Source organism: Antennarius striatus, chromosome 8, assembly GCF_040054535.1.
Source record: "Antennarius striatus isolate MH-2024 chromosome 8, ASM4005453v1, whole genome shotgun sequence".
Lineage (NCBI taxonomy): Eukaryota > Metazoa > Chordata > Actinopteri > Lophiiformes > Antennariidae > Antennarius > Antennarius striatus.
The window spans coordinates 4,773,111-4,791,566 of record NC_090783.1 but is presented as its reverse complement, the minus strand read 5'-3'; the positions used below and the strand labels follow the sequence as shown (position 1 = coordinate 4,791,566).

Here is an 18,456-nt window from a genome sequence, read left to right as displayed (position 1 = left end):
ACATCAGACACAATATGTGGTTTGAAGCTTTTTGAAGGTGTTTCAACATTTCTTTAATGATGTCAAAACATGTTTGTTTTTTTACTATCTGGAGTGCAGATGCATTTTTCACTGCGTTCAGATGTCTTTTGGGAGTATTTGGAGTTGACCAACAATATCATATGATTACCTTTAAGTATCCTAGAGAGTATGAATGAAGTCAAAGAACCGTGCATGTTCTTCTAATTACCTACAACAGATGACTTTGTGCATAAGTTTTGTTGGAGCATGAAAATGTGCTCCTTAAATGCTGTCTCATTCTTTTATGTCAGACAGATTGGGAAAAATGCAAATGAAGTACAAGGAAATACTTGTAGACACACAATGCAGAAAAGCCTTTTTTATATGGTGATTTAAGGCAGGCATTTAAAAGACATCTTCTCCATGTTGTCTGCCAGACACTTTTGGTGCATAAATAACCATCTTAACAAAAGACGATAAAAACCTGGTCATTCATTTTAAACCTTGCTGTAGGGATCAATAGAAGGACAAAGGCTATTGAGTTACATCAATTACAGTAAATGCTGTAGTTTCAGTATTATGTCATTAAGGTTGGGTATAATATAAAAGTCAATGGAGTCCTTGGATCAACCCTTGGATTGAGTTGTAATTGAATGACACATCATTTACAGACAGAAACATCAGTAATCCCCTAAACTTTTCTGTCATAGATATGTCAATGCAGATATAAATACTTGTTTGTCTCTATTGGGGTTTGAACACCTGTTTAACTCAAGTTTTTAGTGCCAAGCTGTGACAGGAAAATTGATAATTGAAGCAGTTTTAATAAAACAGTTTGAGGCAAGACACAAAAATGGTCAGAAGCTATAATGTAGCTGTAAGGATCTCTATGCACGTCTGAACCATTGCTGTATAGAATATTGTATAATGGAGCTTTATATAAACTGCTATTTCAATGTTAGTGAGAGAATTAGTGGTATTAGGGAGATTATCCCCATTCAGGACTTTACTTAAGAATAACTAATACATTGGGGTTGGCATGTGAATAATAACAGCATTGGTACTGGTGAAATATGATTATAGATGTACAGTCAGCAATGGAGGCCTGCATCTTGTCATGAGTGTATCAATAAAGCCTACAAGTCTAAATCAAGATATACTAAACTCAGTAAAATGAATGTTCCACATGTCTTTGTCCTGGTTACTGGATTTAAATGATCATAGGTTTTTTTTTTAATGCTGCCTGCAGTAATCCCATGTGCTGCAAAGGAAGGCCTGTTGCCCAAATCAGATGACCAGAGTCATCCTTTATGGATTTGCAGGCCCTGGGTGGGATTTTAGCTGCCTGTGTTCTTTGGATCACTACTAGATTTTACAATCACTTCAATGAAATTGCTATGTACATTGTTGTCTCCCAAAACAAGGACCTGGCAGGTTTGTATTTGACACACCTTTATTTTGAACATAACCTGTACTTAAGGACTCCCACATAGTAGTTCATTAGTGTGTGTTTACACTAACAAGAAGGTACCTCTGTCTCCTTTTATGAAAATTTTTCCCAGATAGGGGAAATATTTCACCATTTTATTGTCAGTGTATACATAAAACAATCTCGAAAATTATTAGGTGTGATTTTCAGTGTCATTGTCAAAGAACTTGTCTAATAATTCACATTAGATTACAAGCTGCAGTAGTGAGATTTACAATAAAACCCCTCCGTCCCATCCCTTCCTGGGCTTGCACTAGGAAGTAGTAAGACCAAGCCACTGTGGCTCAGTGTAAAAGAACTGAGTAAGCCATAAAAAGCCACATTCTGTGTCCAAGACAGCGATGCAGTGTGCTGACGACCAATGCTTGTTGCGGGGGGTGGGGGGCGTAGGGGGGATACCCCCCCACAGGGCAGGTACGGGGGCCTCCCCCAGGAAATTTTTTAGAAAATGGGGTTGTTTTCCTGCATTCTGAGGGCAAATCTTCTGTTCAGTTTACCTACAATAATACACTAAAGTCAACAGTTCAAGCTTAACAATCTTTATTTCTATCCTACTTTATGCAGGTATAAATGTGAGATTCAACAACTGAAAACTTGCATTCACTATTTGAAGATACAGACATACAAAATATTACTAAATGTTTACTTGTAAGTTTTACTTATACTAGAAGACATTTTAACTTTGACTTTGATTTTAATAAGTTTGATTCTTGGTATTACTCAATTTTTATTTGTAAGTTTTACTTGGACTAGAAGACATTTTAACTTTGACCACCACCAAAACCATGGGTATGCCATAGTTTAGTTTTGTTTGTATAATTCGATATGATTTTTCATTTCAATTGAAAAAGGCATGAAAAATAGCAAATGAGGTGAATACACATTTATGTACATCGCTGGTTATTCCTGTCGGTCATAGGGATTAAAAGTCTAAGACTACAAAAAAGTATTGATAATATCTTTCATTTACCTTCTGATCGGTCTGTCACCACTCCTACCCCCTCTCAGCATTCACCATTTGTTGTTCAATTAGATTTTAACACAAAATCTACTATAAAACACTGGATTCTTAATTTCGATCGATCGTCCTTGCCTTGTCGTACACCAATTTGCGGGTTTAGCTTGTAAAAATAGAATCATTTGTTTTTCATTGGACGAAAGAAGGTCATGACTCGAGTGCATATTTAATGATCAGGAGCGTTCGGGTCACTTCGGCTATTTCCGTCTACATGCGGAAATAGCGGCGCTAGCGAGCGGTGCTAACGAGTGGCGCTAACGAGTGGCGCTAGCGGAAATAGCGGCGCTAGCAAGCGAAAAAGTTGTAAGTTTTAGCCTTTTTTCCTTACAAATAAGAACGCCACTGTGGCTACACAGTCTAAAAACCTTGTAGCCACTCTGGAATTTACTTCGCCCAAGGCGAAGTGGCGAATGGCTAGTGCAAGCCCAGCCTTCTTAAAATCCTGTCTGAGTTGGAAGTCTCAGGATTTGACACGGCTGCTATTGTTTGTCAGACTCTTGTAAAGTTTTCGTGGTCGCTACATATTTCTTGTTGGCCATTACAGTTCATGATACATTCTAGATTAAGGAACTGACATTGTGGCCTTTTGTTTATCGCGGATGTCCTTGAACACATGAACTTTAATACCATATAACAGGTCGTGAGCCCCTTCGTTTTCCTCTCTGTCATTGGAATATTGTTATTTAAACCTGGTTATATGTCAGCTTTTACCTCACCCACAAGAAATGGGAGAACATTTCCTCTCAGTGCTAAATAAAGCCCCACTCAAAGAACAATTGTAAATATTCTGATACTCAAGCTGCCCTATTGTTTCCATCCTTTTGTTTCCTCTAGTTTCATGACTTGGACAAATTAGCCAAAGGAATTGAATAAAGGTGTTAAGTTTGATCATGTTTCCTTCTTTGCCTTAGCTTTGAAAAAATTATAACCAGCAGTGGATTTTAAATAGTTGAGCTACATTGTTTGTGCCAGGCTCAGACAGACATTGTCCAACATCTCTCACATTTGGGCTTTGGACTGTACTGCTGATCTAATTCATAGCATGTGTACACCCAGAGAACTTGGAAGTGTGCAAGTAGCAGGGTAACCTTTTTTAAGAGTATAATAGCAGCAGCAGGACTGGGCAATAAGCTGGACCAGAACAGTAGGTATGGGTTCCAATCGATTCTGCTTGTCCAGTTCAGAGCATGAAATCTAATTGGGTTGCAGTAATTATTGATTTATTAATGATGCCCAGACACTGGTTCGATAGTAGCAAATGGAAATTTTAGACATACCAGTTATTTAACATGCTATCATGAATGTATCATCCTCCTTTCTATATTTTCAAACAAAATGCTGTGATAATTTGTTGTGCGATGTGTGCGATAGTGCGATGTCAAATGTTTACCTCATCACCACTATTCATAAAACTGGAATATATAGACCGATTTTTTTGTAGTGATCTAATACTCTTATAGTAAATTTATTTACTGTGAGATTTTAAATAATTATTGGATGTTCATATTTTGAAGTTCAACTTTAGCAATAAGCATGTTGATATTCATTTTTGAATGTGTGTTTTCTGTAACTTTACCTTTTCAATTTATAAAACAATGTCACAACAAAGACAAAAACTGACTGTGGTAAAATTCTCTCGATTTGTTTTGTTGTGTCCTTGATATGCAGGGATGTAGTTATTAACCAAAAAAGCAGAGATTTTTCTTCCCTGAATGTCGTTTGTCCACAAGATGTCTTGAAATTCTTTTAACAGCCTTAGATTTGTTTTACTTTCTATGGACAGGCTTTCAGAATCGACCAGTTAGGTAGTGTAATTTAGTTTGGCAATGAGGCAGATCTGAGTAAAGCAAATGTCACCATGGTGACAACACAGTTGTGTGTGTAGTGATACAAGGATTGATGATCTGCTGATAATTTAGAATATAAGGATTGTTCAAGGATTTTGTTCCAACTTAGCCTCAAATTGCTCAGTTGGTGATGTTGATATTGGTGGTGGTAAAGCTCTCTGAGTTCAATAAGTTTTGTCTCCTCTGTTGACATGTTATTGTACCTACCCTCCTAGTTAACTAGGTTTAACTGTCTTACAGGATGTTGACTTTATACAAACAAGATGTTTGCAAAGTTATAACTCTGATGAAACAAACTTTTCATGACTGCGGGTGTCAGTATGTTCATTGGGACTGTGCTTTTGTCATAATATGACAGGTGATTGCTGTTTGTGTGGACTGAATGATTTTATGCAACAAAAATGTTTCAATTGTCAATTTGTTTAAACATTTTAAGAATTACCCTTCTTTTTGAATGCACTACTTGCTTTTTATATCTGGATTTCTTTTTTCTGTTTTTCTTTCAGAGCTTAGTATGGCACAGCGAAAGTTCGCCCACTGTTTGGGAGAATTTCAGTTTGAGTACATCGGTGATGCGAAGACGGATGATGAGAGATGTATTGGTAAGTGCTGGTTTGCCTTCTCGCTTGATGGAAACTAACCTCTAGTTTTGCTACCACCACAAAGACATGTGCTGCTAATGTGTGTTTACCGTTCTTCTGCTACCAGTAAATTAAGAGCAGGTTTTGGCGCACACCTGGTGGGAACGACTGGTAATCATAATGCATTGTGGGCCAGAGGGAATTAAGATGGTGACTGTTGGATTTTTTTTTCTTCAGATGAGTCGTTGCAAGAGTTCTCCTCATTCCTCAAGAACCTAGAGGACCAAAGAGAGCTAATGGTGAGAACAACCAGTCAGAACCTGCCTGAAATCCAAAGAAAATACCTGTGTGTGTTGGTGTGTGTCTTTGTGTGTAAGACAGTGGTCCATCAGCTATCTGCCAAAGCCGTTGACACTGCTCCCCGGTATGTAGCTCATAGCTGTAGTCTTAAAATACTTCTGTCTCCCAAGGGGATTGTTGTGGCTCAGAGATCCCATTTCCTCTCAATTTGGAATAGAATTTGTTTGTTGTATTTCCTTATGGGCAAGGGTGTTGTGTTGAATGGATTCTAACAAGCTTTTATTCACCATTCCCTGCCTTTTACTGCCCATTTTGTTACTTATACCTGTCTGACTGTCTTTCAGCAGAGATCCTGACAGGCAATTGCAATATTATTTTCTCTAACATGCAGACGCAGCACCCAGAGCCAACCAGTTCCCTTAGAGGATATGTGTTGATGCTGCACAGGTTTTTTTTTCCTGTCAAAGGTTGATTGTCACAGCTCCTGCAGAGGAGTGGCTGCAGAGAGAACAGGAATGCATTTTTATTTTATTACAGTCAGACTTTTAAAACCAACTCAACTTCATCTAAGTTTCAACCGGCAACAAGGTGACTATAAAGTAAGGGTTGTTAAGACACCACCGCGAAACTAGCTTTTACATAGGTAAAGGTAACAAGTTAAACTACGCAAAGCAAGAAAACTGTGGTTATTGAATGGAACACATGTTGGGGGTGCCTTCATAACAATCAAATGTATTTACATGAAATAAGGGAAAAAACTCACAATGTACACAAAAGCTTTCCAGCATTATTTTTTTTTTTTATTGGACCAAGAATATTCTGAATTGTATCATAAATAATAACACAAACAACAACTGTAGGTATTTTTGTTTTTTGTTACTTTCCTGGCAGTTGTGCTTAAAATCTAAAATGGAAGTCCAAGTTAGGAACCATTTTCAAGTGGCGTGAGCCTCAAATACGAGGTTTTAGGCTCAGTGGAAAGTATTCATTTGGAAAACATTTTGCTAATCTTTCTGAACCTCCTCTCAGAATGGATCCAATAATGTGCAGGACCAGAACACAGACAAATACTTTTCAACAAAATAATAAAATTTAAAAAAATGAATCTTCAACATTCCTCTTCCTTTGACAATGATGTGTTTGTGGTGTTTTATAAACAGCCATTCTCTTGTAATGTCTGTCTGTAGCATGTGAGGTGAGGGAGCACGCCCATCATCAGTAGCTGGGGTGAGGTGACTGTTTTAACACCAGGCTTAGCCTATAATGGTAAACACGCTACTCATTGCGCTGCTGAGCAGACTGGAATGACATCACAGTGCAAAGTAAGGAAAGGGATAGGTAGGGTACTCATGCAAGCACAGACATGCTCTGCAGCCAGCAGAGCAGAAACACGGAAAGATTAAGGACAAATGAATTGGCATTAATAATGCATTATTGGAAGACAAAGACACTTTTAAGATCGAACAATGATGTTTATTCAGTCTTGTAATTTAGTTTATCTAGGCCAATATGGCAATGTAGGCAGGCCAGCCTGGAGGCCAATAAACTGTATTCAGCTGCTATGCTTTACTGGTGTCAGCTAACACTTAAACCTGGAAAATGTTGCTGTGTCTCTTATGAAATTTTAATAGGCTTTGTCATTGAGTTGAGCCACAATGAAGACTTTGTTATGGCTTCTTTTTCCATCTAGATGAGAAACATCACGGAAACCTTAATGAAACCCCTGGAGTTGTTTAGGAAAGAGCACCTTGGTACAGTAAGGGTAATGTATGGTCGTTTGTATCCTCCGTAATGATTGTTAAGATTTCAATAATTTACAGTGCCTTGCTAAATGCATATGATTTATGCAATGTACACCAGTTTAGGTCCTCTGCCAGTAAGATTAATCTGTTTTTTTGTTGTCCTTTTTTGCTTCCACACCTCCCTTTTGGACTTCTTTAGGCAGAAAGAAAAAAGTATGAGAAAGAAACAGAGAAGTACTACAGCGCCCTGGAAAAGCTCCTGAACATCTCTGCAAAGAAGAAAGAGCCACAGCTTCAAGAGGTACTCATCATTCCCTCAGCTCTCATTCTTAACATGGAGAATAGCATTTCATAAAGAAAACGAAACCGATTGGGAAAGGGCATTTTTGTTTAGTTTGACATCCCCGTTTTGGGTTTTTCTCTTTGGTGCCTTGGGGGAAGAGCCTTGTTGTAAAGCCTGTTGGTCTGTCTGAGTTTCCATTGACTTGCCTTGCAGCAGCAGTTTTCCTGGTTTGGAAAGGAAATGTGTCCTTACTTGTGCTGCCAAGGTTACGACCTGTTTCTGTACTGTAGTTTGAGTAACAATCCAAGATACAGTATCGTGTCTTGCTCAGTAAATTCTCCTTGTCGTTACCCTGCTGTGTAGCCATGGAAGGTTTGCCCATATGGTGTATACACCAATTAGAGTGGGCAGTTCAAACTGTTGACATTACGGCCACAGGCTGTTCTGTTCTCTGTGACACATTGGTTTGTGGTCGCAACACTGATTCCTTTCAGACTTCAATAGACTCGTGATTCATTCTCAGCCACAGCCGTCATGAAGTTCATCAACACTGCATCAGTTGTTGATGAACTCAGTGAAAAGTACCATAAAGTACAAAAAGCAGTGAGAACCATTCAGTTACTAATTTTAAAACTGCTTTAACAAGGAGGTCACTTAAGGTCAAGACACTTCAGCTACATGTTGTGTTACTTTGCACATTTTGGGGCATATTGTATATACGTGTGCACGTCGAATATCTAGACGGGTTAGGCGTCAAAAACCTTTTAGTGAATTGATTATTGCCGTCACCTCACAACAACAGCATATGTGTCCGTCAACACCTTTGTCATTAAAACTTGAACAACCTGAAAATAGTTTCCAGGCTGTGTCTAAACACGATGATGTAAATGTTTATTAGCAAGCTCCTGAAGGAGAGAAAGGATCTTGAGTGTGCGTGAATTCCACTTTGCATCTTGCAGAGGAGGTCATTGATCTTTGAACCCAGAATCAAATTTTGCTAACCTGTAATCTTTCTCCTTTGCTTCCAGAAATCTCTCTATACATATGATCATCATGGTGTGTGTTTTGCCTCATTGTCCATCTTCACAGGCAGACGTCCAAGTGGAAACCATGAGGAAGCACTTTCAGGAGGAGTCACTGCAATACGTATGCAAGCTTCAGGAGATCCAAGAAAGAAAGAAATTCGAGTGTGTGGAGCCGGTGAGTGGCTGGCCGTTGTTGCATGCCAGCACTGATGTGGTTTGTCCTTCATATTAACAGAAAGTTACTTCGCGTTTGTCACATGGGGTTCATTTCTTTTCATTTGGAAATTATGAAGTCCCTGCGTAGTGTTTTCTCATGAATTTCTCTTTCACTTGCTGACTTTTTAGATTAACATCTCTTAAATTTCTTCCTGTAATTTTTTTCTAGATGCTGGCTTTCTTCCAGACTGTCTTCACCTTTTATCACCAGGGCTTCGAGCTTGCCAAGGACTTCGACCATTATAAAAGAGCGCTGCAGATAAACATCCAAAATGTAAGAAAAATACAAAAAAAATTTGTGGCTGCAATTTTTGTCCTTATGTTCTCTGCAAAGAAAAGAAAAATGAATGGGGCTACTATGACTCTATGGAAAAAGAACCTTCACCTGCTATGGGTTTACTTTCCTTTCTTCGTGTGCCTGTCACAAACAAGTTCAGCATTCCCTTCCCCGACTTGATGTGATTTGAAATTAAATAAATGGCTAACAAAAGGAAATTTATCCCTGCTTCATGTTTTATATTTCAACTGGTTAACTCCTTACCGCGATTGGTTTGGTTTCACCTGTTCTGCTGTGCAATGAAGTCTTATAGCTGCTCTGTAAATGTCAGGTGATTTCATGGAGGTATGATGGGAATTCCAAGGAATGTACAATCTGAAGCACATGTGTGCCTTTTCCCTTCCTGCCAGACAAGGGATCGATTTGAGGGTGCACGGTCAGAGGTGTATGAGCTGATGAAGAGGATTAGGGAGGCACCTCAAGAATACAGACAGACCAGCCCCATCAGTTGTGAAGGCTACCTCTATGTACAGGAAAAACGTAAGAGCTTTATGTAGATCATGATACACCCATTCAACACACAAACGACAATCCCGTCACAGACAGCAGGGTATCTTCAACAGGCTGTTCAATGCCTTTATATTGATACACTTTCTGCATAATGTTAAAGTTTAACTGAGATGTTTTTCTGCCGGCTGTAGTTTGTCAGTTATTATTTAAATAGTTATTTTGGAAGGAAAATTTGACAGACTAGTAATTTTGTTTCACCCACTCATAAGCAAAACATGGGATCCAAATGAGTCTGTAAACCAGCAGCAGTCATGCACCAGCATAATGTGGCTAAAATAAAGACAGTTTTTTGGTTTGGTGGCTCCACTCACAGACACATACTGTCACTGCAGATATTTAGCATTTTGTTGATCGTACTGATAGTGATAAATGCTTTGCTTCTCAAGGGCCGCCTCCCTTTGGGTCAAGTTGGGTCAAACGCTACTCCACATTTGTTAAAGAGCAGAAGATCCTGCACATGGTGACCTTCGACCACAGATCTGGTGGGAAGATTGTGAGTATTCCTCAAACTGACGGAGCAGTTGAGCTGATAATGCCTTCTGATTATAAGTGTGCTACTTTTTTTTTTTAAAATACAATAAATTTTTTAATATTGTTTTTCCAGGGTGAGACAGAGTCAGTCACACTCAAATCCTGTGTCCGCAAAACGACAGACATGTTGGACAGGAGGTTCTGCTTGGAACTCGACATAACAGATCGGTATATCATCACTTGACACTCAACACTCTACCTTTAGCAAATGTGATTCAACACTAGTCGCAGGTATTATTTAATGTTATCATAAGTGACACAGGTAATTTGAAAATTTCCTCCGGATGAATTCCTCACCCACAATGCAAAATATTGTCATCTGGTTTGTGTATCACACCCACGGATACATAGATTACCTACTGTGATATTCCACATAAACATATTTTAGCTACTGATCACACTTTAGCTGGTTTCTCTGCTTTGGATTGCAGAGGATGGCAGGATTTGTCTCAGAAGGCTCTGCTCATGCACTCATCGAGGAGGATTTGTTAGACAAGATATTTCATTTGTGATACAACATACGTCTGCCCTGCCCTTTTGCTGTAGTATTAATAGAAGTGCCCCCGATCTAGTATGGAAATTCGAGGCCACACATTCATTTTGATTTGAGTAACTTGATATCCATCTGGCCCTTCATGATTGCAGGTCTAAAAAAAATTCCAGCTCAATGCATGAACCTTTGGAAGAGGGTCTAGTTTTCTTTTTCCAAAATGCCTCATATTGACATATTGACTACCACCATACTTTACTTTAGGGCTAAAGCTTTGTCTAATGCTCATGTGGTATTTGTCTTTCCCAGGCCAGGCACAGTGCTAACAGTGCAGGCTCTGTCAGAGGATGACCACAAGTTCTGGATGCAGGCCATGGGTGGGAAGGAACCTGTGAGTGTGCTGCTTGCACTATGTCATCGCCTAAAACTCACACTTTGCTCATGTGGCCCAACTGCAGAAATGATATGAATTCTTAGAATTTGTACTTTGCTGCATATCACTAAGCTTGAGTATGATTTTATAAAGTGTATGTATTTGTATTTGAACAGTATGTCACTTCCACAAGTTGTTCAAAAGTTATTAGAAAACTATCGAATAATTTATGTACTGTATTATCATTTTCAACTTCTCAGATATGCAGTTAACAAGAACTTTCATCACCGGAGACAATTAAAATATTTATTTTTGCTGTTTGTTGACAGATTGGACACTATCTAGGAAGGACTTATTCTAAAGAAAGAGGAAGTAAGTGATCCTGCTTATACAGCATTTGCATCATTAAAAGAGTTTCCTAAGAGTCACTCATGTGCTGCATCACCACATTTTTATGTGGTGATCCTGTTTTTTTCCCTTTTTTACCCTCTCCACCTACAGTTGATGCACAGCTAGACAATGTGGGTTTGAATTTTGTGAAGAACTCCATCAGCGCCATAGAGAAAAGAGGTAAGCTTCTGATTGGTTGTATCGAAAAATCACAGTTGAGGCATTTACAAGGTGATTGATTACTGAAGGTTAAATTGGTTAATATTGAAGTAACATGGCTGCAGCATCTTTATCTGTACACAAGGGGGCAGACTTACTCTTGTAATAAAACAACAGGCTGCTTCAGGCAGCTTGCGTTTCAGATAAATGATGTCTTTTGGGTCTTCTTGTTGATTTGCTTCAGTTGTCACAAGCTCATCTGACCTCTTTAAGTTAGTCTGCTGTGGTCTCTCTTAGCATTATTTCTGTGTGCTGAACTTATATTGAAATGTCAAATCAATGCTTAATATTCATTATTCGTGGGTTGGTTTGTTTCATGTGGTCATTTCAATCTTAAGGCACTTATAAGACACTCTATATTTATTGAAAATAACTTTCCTCTACAAAAACACATCTTAATTGTCCTTACTCATTAGGCATTAATGACCAAGGCCTGTACAGAGTTGTTGGAGTAAGCTCCAAGGTCCAGAAGCTCCTCACATTAATGATCGGTGAGTTTTTAAGCTTTTTCATACAGTTACAAATAAATTCATATTAGATGTTTTTTTTAAATTTATCTTATGCTGCAATATTACTGTGGTATTAGACTGCTGCGTTTTAGTCATTCAGTCCGCTGTTAAAAAGATCAGAAATGACAATGGAGCCATGATTCAGCACAACTATCTCTGTCTTTTCCATTCAGCTTCTTACTTCTCAAATGAACAGACATGATCTTTCCCATCAATGCTCCTGCACTGTTCACATTTTTGGTTTCATCAACACATGTTACAAGGGCCTCTCGTGTGCTTGTTTCTGTCTGTTGTTCCTTCTCGATTTATTTTATGCTTCTCACTTCGTATTCAATCCCTTCACACTCAACTTCTTTTCTATTGAGCTTGTCCTCGCTCCTTTCCTTTGCTGCCTGTCTGGTTTTTGGTTTTCTGAGTCTCTAGCAGACAACAGCTCAGTTTCAGCGCTGTGTTCAGAATGACAACAAACTCCAGCAGCCGCCAGCCTATCTCAGCCCAAGCTGCTGACTCAATTAACTCGAGGACAAGGAATTGAGAGAACTTTATCGATAGTGTCTTGGTGGTAAAAGAAGCCTTGGTCTGTGGTCTTGATGTCAATGTAAATGAGGGTGACTGCAATTGTAACTTGCACTGATTTTTAATGCAGTTGCAATGCGCTTATATTAAAATGTTTTTTGGGTAACCATCTTGAGTTTTTCCTGTTAACCCCTAAGCTACCAAAAAATATGAGTTATTGTATCCCTGAAATGACTAGTGTGTATCATAGAGGTAGTACTACTTCTACACAAACCAACACATTCACAAACATTTCCTGCATGCAGCAGTTCTCAGTGAGTGGGTGAGCAAGCTTTAAACCGTGAAGAAAGACTTTAGATCCTCCCACTCCTCCTCGTTTTCATCTCTCACCCACCGACATGGCCACTGTCCAATCAAAGAGGACAGAGTGATAGAAAACAAGTCTCCCATCATATTACAGTACCAACAAAAAGAGCTGTACGTATTGAATGTCAGGCAACAATACAACCAGGAAGAAGATTGTAAAAACTGAGCTGCGTTCTCTCTGGCCGGTGTTGAGTGAAGCAAATTTTGGGAATACTCTCAGATAAGTCCAAAGAAAATATTCCTCATTTTCACAGGTATAGGTGGAAATTGCGATCAATTACTGGATCATGTGTAGAAATAGAGGCCTTTTCATCTCAGAACTCACAAGATACTGGAAATTTCATGATGCTTTCAACATTTATTAAACATTTTCAGTTAAACACATGATCGACAGATTAGTTCACTACAAAAAGCTCATCTTTCCATTATGGCTCATTTGGTTTATGAGCGCACCTCTTTTGTATGACCTGTTCAGTATCGATGAACCTCAGGGTCAGGTTTTGTTCAAGCTGAACTAGTTCATAGCACTTGTTTTCAGTCAAGTGTGTTAATAGTTTCTGCACACAATGAAAGGAGGTGTGAGGAGCTCCAATAATATTCTTCATCTAAAGCTTGTAAAATGTCAACTTTATCAGCGTGTTAGGCTTAAGTTACTGCAAACCATGGTGACTTCCCCAGAATCTTAAGTAAGCAGGGAAAAAGCATCAGAGTATTGCACGTTAAATCAAAACTACGCTGTGGTTATTAGTTTTGTAATTGTGATTAATCAGGCTGCTGCTGACAAACCTGAGTTTTTGCAACTGATCCAACCAAGTCCAAGCCTGTTTGCATCTACTCGTTGCGACAGGGGCATGTTCAGACCCCATCAATCTTCATTCAGACATGCCAGAGGCACAGCGTTCCACGAACAGTCTACAAAGAAAAAAATATATATATATATTTGCTTTTAGAAGTTGATACTGAACAGGCCATTTCAAGCACAGTGTTCCTCACTGTAGAGCATAGATGAAATCAAACATGTTTTCCAGAAGCACTGACTTCTGCCATCCTTACAGTTAAAGTCTGTATTAACATGAGCTCTATGCAATTCACGTGTCTAACTAGCAACACTTCATTGACACATTACAGTTCAACATCCTCAAATTCATCAGAGGTTACTTAGGTGTGACTAAAACCCTCTGAATTTTCAGCACAACACAACCCAGTGGTCCCTGTGGAGGCAATGAAGTAGTAAGGGATTAATTAAACTTGTAATGAGTGTGGAAGCAGCAGCCTTCTACTGAAGCCGTAACTTCCTTTCACATCTACTGGGGCTAGACTTGACCCCCAAGGGTAGTAGCACAGCTTTTATCCTCACGTGGCTAATTACAAGTTACATATTTATGTTGCCTATTTGAGCTCTCTACTCTTACTTAATGAAGAAAGGGAGTTATGAATTGGCATTTTTAGTTTTTAACACAGTCTAAAAGTTGTCGTTTAAGATGTGTAAAGCTGTTTTCATGACTGCATGAATTCGTTCAGATGAGAAGAGCAACGAAGTGGATCTGTCCACCAGCGAAGACTGGGACGTAAAGACGATCACAAGTTCACTAAAGCTTTATCTCAGGTAAGGATGTGTGGGTGAAACACACTAACACACAAAATAACCATCTGGAGCACCAACCATCAGTCTATTACTCCATTAGTCAACTGCCAGTAAAAGAATAAACTAGTTTGACAGTGGATGAATTATTTTAGTTGTTCTTTCCCAACTCAAATGTGTGTTGCTCCTTTATTCTGTGTTTTTCCTTTTTCTATTTGGACAATAAAGCATTTTGTCAAAATGCTTTTTTTTTTTAACATTCACTCTTAAAGAAGTCGATAAGATTACACATAAACAATCACAAGATTAGCACATGATAGAGAATATTAAATATTGTTTTAGTTGATAGACATCAAGTGCATTTGTATATTTTAATGTGAGATTTTATGTCTTATATTATTTTTATGATTATTCCATATTGTTTTTGAGAGTTGAAGGACTCACACCTCAGTACGGGAAAAAGAATGATATTTTTAATATATTTCTTTTTTTCAAACATATTAACGCCTGTTTTGGTTTTTCTTTTTTTGAGTATAAAACATTTCATCCATTGCCATCCCTTTTTTTTTTTAAAGTGCTACAGATTCAATTATACAAAGTATGTTGGTATAATTAACTCCTTGTGAGGTTAAATTGCTTGCTGCATGCATGTTCCACATTCAACTCCTTCCAGGTTGACACATAATGTGGGTAAAGTTCAAAGATTAAAACGCTTGCTTGCCTACAAGAAGCGGAGCGTTTTTAATTTAAATGTCATTTTGTTTTATCAGCGTGTGCACTATGAATTGGCTCTGTTAAAATTAAAGCACAATTGTGTTTATTCATTCGGAATTGGTCTGTTTTAATTGTAGACCCTGTGAAAATAAAGAACACTGATACATTTCAGGTTAAGCAATCTATTTTTTTTTACTCTCCCACAAAATGGACATAAACATTTCAATTTGCTTATATTATGATAAAAAGGCAAAATAATAAAATACCTTGAAATTCATTTATTTTACAATTTTTAATATTTGAAGGAGTAGATGCCAGTTCAAGGTTTTTAACATGACACATTTGTATATTTAGCATTCATTTGCAGAGGGGATCTTAAGCTGGCATAGCATGTCCATATTGTAATACTAAATGAAACCGTGCTCTGTCCTGACTTTACATTGTGGACTGCTAGAATAAAGGAAGGTCTGTCTTGATTTCCTTGGAGGCTGAGTACGTTTGGCCGCTGGCCAGCTGTAGTGTGAAAGTACCTTCAGATGAACTTGGTTATCTCAATGCGTAGGCCATTTAATTCCATCCCCTGGCCTGGCCACATTAATCATGGCTGGTGTGCAGACCCTATAAAACAGTGTGCTGGCTTTTTCTGCTTCCCCCCTCCACTAACTTCAACTCTCACTTCTCTATCCAACTCTTCTCTTTCTCGGACCATTTCTTTGAAGGAGCCTTCCTGAGCCTCTGATGACCTACGGACTTTACAAAGAGTTTGTTAACCCCGCCAGTAAGTCTGACCACCTCTTGCACCACCTGTGTACCGTGTGTATCGTTCTGAAATGGACACTTAATTAGTTTAGGCACTGATGCAATATGGTTTATTCTTCTTTGGTGAGTTGTTGAAAACTTTTAAAAATTTTATTCAAGGTTAATTGTATCTGTTTTAAGAGGAGTCAACTGGCAAAAGTTGTATCTAAATTTCATCATTGTGTTTCCACTAGTGTATAATTACTTTTAAAAAAATCATCATTAACTTTCTTTTGTCATAGTATGAGTACATACTGCATATGCTCAGTGGGAGCAAGTTTATCAGTAGCCCAGATAGTACAGACCTCAGACCAACTCCAGGAGGGGCCTTTCACATTGTTAGTACCCACTATTGTTCTCTGACACTCTTAGACAGGGTAGTTGAAGCAAGGGTCATTGACTTGTGTAACCTCATGGCAGAATGAAGAATGAGAAAAATAAACTTCAAGAAGATAATAGATGTCCACTCTTTAGTGACAATTTTCTATTGTAAAAGCCATTGCTCTGTTTGTTTTTTGAATGCGAATTAGTATGTACAGTATTCACTTATCAAGTATGAATTCATCCCCAAAAAGTGTAATTGGTTTCAGAAATGTGTTACTCCTCGTGCTTACTAACGTGTGTAACGGTAGTAAATCCCATCATCTGTAGTGAATCCCACCATCTGAGGACAATCTTGTGGTTGCTTGATGAGATATGTCAATATATTTGTGCTGACCTCCACCAAATGCGGTTAATCGAGCATGGGTGACCAAAAAAACCTGACTGCTGGCTTCTTCATAGAGATACATTTTGTTGTATGACAACATCTTTACTGTGTTGCTGATATCCATTTGATTTAACTCCATACTTAACAATGTGACCAATGAGCCTGTTAAAGGGTAGCGCTTAAAGGCTTTAAATGATAAATATGTGCTAATTTGCATTCACATAAATGGCCCAGCAAGTGACCTTGAACTGCGAAAAAGTCGCCCACGTACCATCATTTATGTATGAAATATTTTTAAAGCAAGCCAAACTGGAATCGAACAACACGTTCTTTAATTGGATCAGGTTGACATTTTTATCAGGCACTCGCAATGCCCTCATAAGGAGGGGGAAAAAATGGATTGGCAATGAATATATTTTGATGGATGACAGCATCTGTAAGAAGCTTCTTCCATGTTTAAATCCTTGTCGTTTCCATAGTAAAGATATTTTGTGTGTCTGTGTGTTGTGCGTGGGCAGTCAGATGCCCATGTGTGAGGAAATGTTTAAGAGATGATCTTGGAGGTTTTAACACAACCCTTTTATATGTAGCGACAGTACGTAAAGCTATCTCCTTCACCAGGATAGTGGTCCCCGCTGACAAATTCTGGAAGGCTTCCGACCATGTATCAACATCACACCTCTTCATCACTTAAACTGGAATGTGTCTCGTTCTAACCCCGTATACTTGAGGTTGATCGCCTCTGATCATTGCGTCCTTAAATAATCAGTAACATTTGCCAAATTTATGTTCCAAAACATTTCCAATAGTTTTTTTAGGACTTTTGAAGTGATAGAGCTTTGCATTCTTCTATTAAATGACTTTTATTTGACGTTTCTGCACCTTAAACTCTAGATTGTACACTGATAGAACCGACGGTGTATGTAGTCTATCATCATCTGCTTAAATTGTTGTGGAGTATTCAATCACAGCTGTGCTGGCCCGCTGCCACTTGAGGAGCACAGAAATCCTTGTAGTTTAATGCGAGTGCATGGCTGTTTCTGTGTTTGAACAGAGGGTGGTAGTCCAAAGTCTCGTATCCAAGCCATCCACTGCCTGGTCCACAAACTGCCAGAGAGGAATCGACAAGTCCTCGGGCTGCTTATGAAGCATCTGGCCAAGTGAGTGTTCATAGTTCCTTGGTCATAGTTCACCCTATCTCCACCCCCTCTCTCTCAGTTCTCCCTTTCTGCTTTTCCTGTCTGTCTCCTCATTCTCACTCCGCATGCTTTTTCTCTCTATCTCACTCCCACTCTCTTCACTCCCCCTTCCCTGCTGTCACTCCATCTCCTCTCTGTCTGCTCAGAGGCTACCGGGTAAGAATATTTAATGTTCACCGTTCTATTATGACCTCTCAAATTAAGGCTTCCCAAGACATTGCTGTCTTTACTCCAGGATGGTCCACAATTGTGCATCACTCCATTTGTGAGATTAGATTGGAAGAAAGATTTAAAGAAATCATCTTAGCTGACATTACAAGGTTTTACCCCAGCAAGCTTTTTACAAACTAAATATGAGCAAATTGAAGATAAGTAAATAATCCCTCTTCCCTGAGGCAGTGGAAGTCTAGTGTATCTTATTTCATAGAAACCTGCTGCAGAATCAGGCTCTGGTAAAAAAGCAGCGCTATTGAAATTGAATTTGGATTATCCAGCGTGAAATTCTCCAGACTGGAGAGACTTGAATATTTTTCTGAAGTTGGCGTGGTTGCATGTCCTGCAGGGGAAGGAAGCAAAGCCAGAATTTCACACTGCTATCTGAATGGTTTCAGAGATGTTATAAATTTGAGTTGTCACCAATGTTTTTGTCTTCAAAGGCATCCTTTGAAGCTATTTAAACTGTCGCTCTGCAGATGCGATGCATAGCATCGTA

At 38.7% G+C, this 18,456-nt stretch overlaps 1 protein-coding gene across 5 annotated transcripts in view; it reads left to right on the top strand.

Moving 5' to 3' along the window:
• arhgap10 (Rho GTPase activating protein 10) overlaps positions 1–18,456 on the top strand; it is a 41,804-nt gene that overhangs the window by 7,715 nt on the left and 15,633 nt on the right. For 2 of the 5 annotated variants that reach the window (XM_068321696.1, XM_068321693.1), the window contains exons 2-17: positions 4,861–4,956; positions 5,173–5,234; positions 6,926–6,997; positions 7,177–7,278; positions 8,350–8,460; positions 8,671–8,775; positions 9,189–9,318; positions 9,735–9,841; positions 9,953–10,047; positions 10,679–10,760; positions 11,072–11,114; positions 11,244–11,312; positions 11,768–11,842; positions 14,264–14,348; positions 15,758–15,816; positions 17,600–17,705. In XM_068321696.1, coding sequence (XP_068177797.1) covers positions 4,861–4,956; positions 5,173–5,234; positions 6,926–6,997; positions 7,177–7,278; positions 8,350–8,460; positions 8,671–8,775; positions 9,189–9,318; positions 9,735–9,841; positions 9,953–10,047; positions 10,679–10,760; positions 11,072–11,114; positions 11,244–11,312; positions 11,768–11,842; positions 14,264–14,348; positions 15,758–15,816; positions 17,600–17,705 — 1,399 coding nt within the window. Of the gene's footprint in view, positions 1–4,860; positions 4,957–5,172; positions 5,235–5,626; positions 5,824–6,925; positions 6,998–7,176; positions 7,279–8,349; positions 8,461–8,670; positions 8,776–9,188; positions 9,319–9,734; positions 9,842–9,952; positions 10,048–10,678; positions 10,761–11,071; positions 11,115–11,243; positions 11,313–11,767; positions 11,843–14,263; positions 14,349–15,757; positions 15,817–17,599; positions 17,706–18,456 lie in introns of those variants that run through there. The other 3 variants (XM_068321698.1, XM_068321694.1, XM_068321697.1) reach the window with 3 other exon arrangements.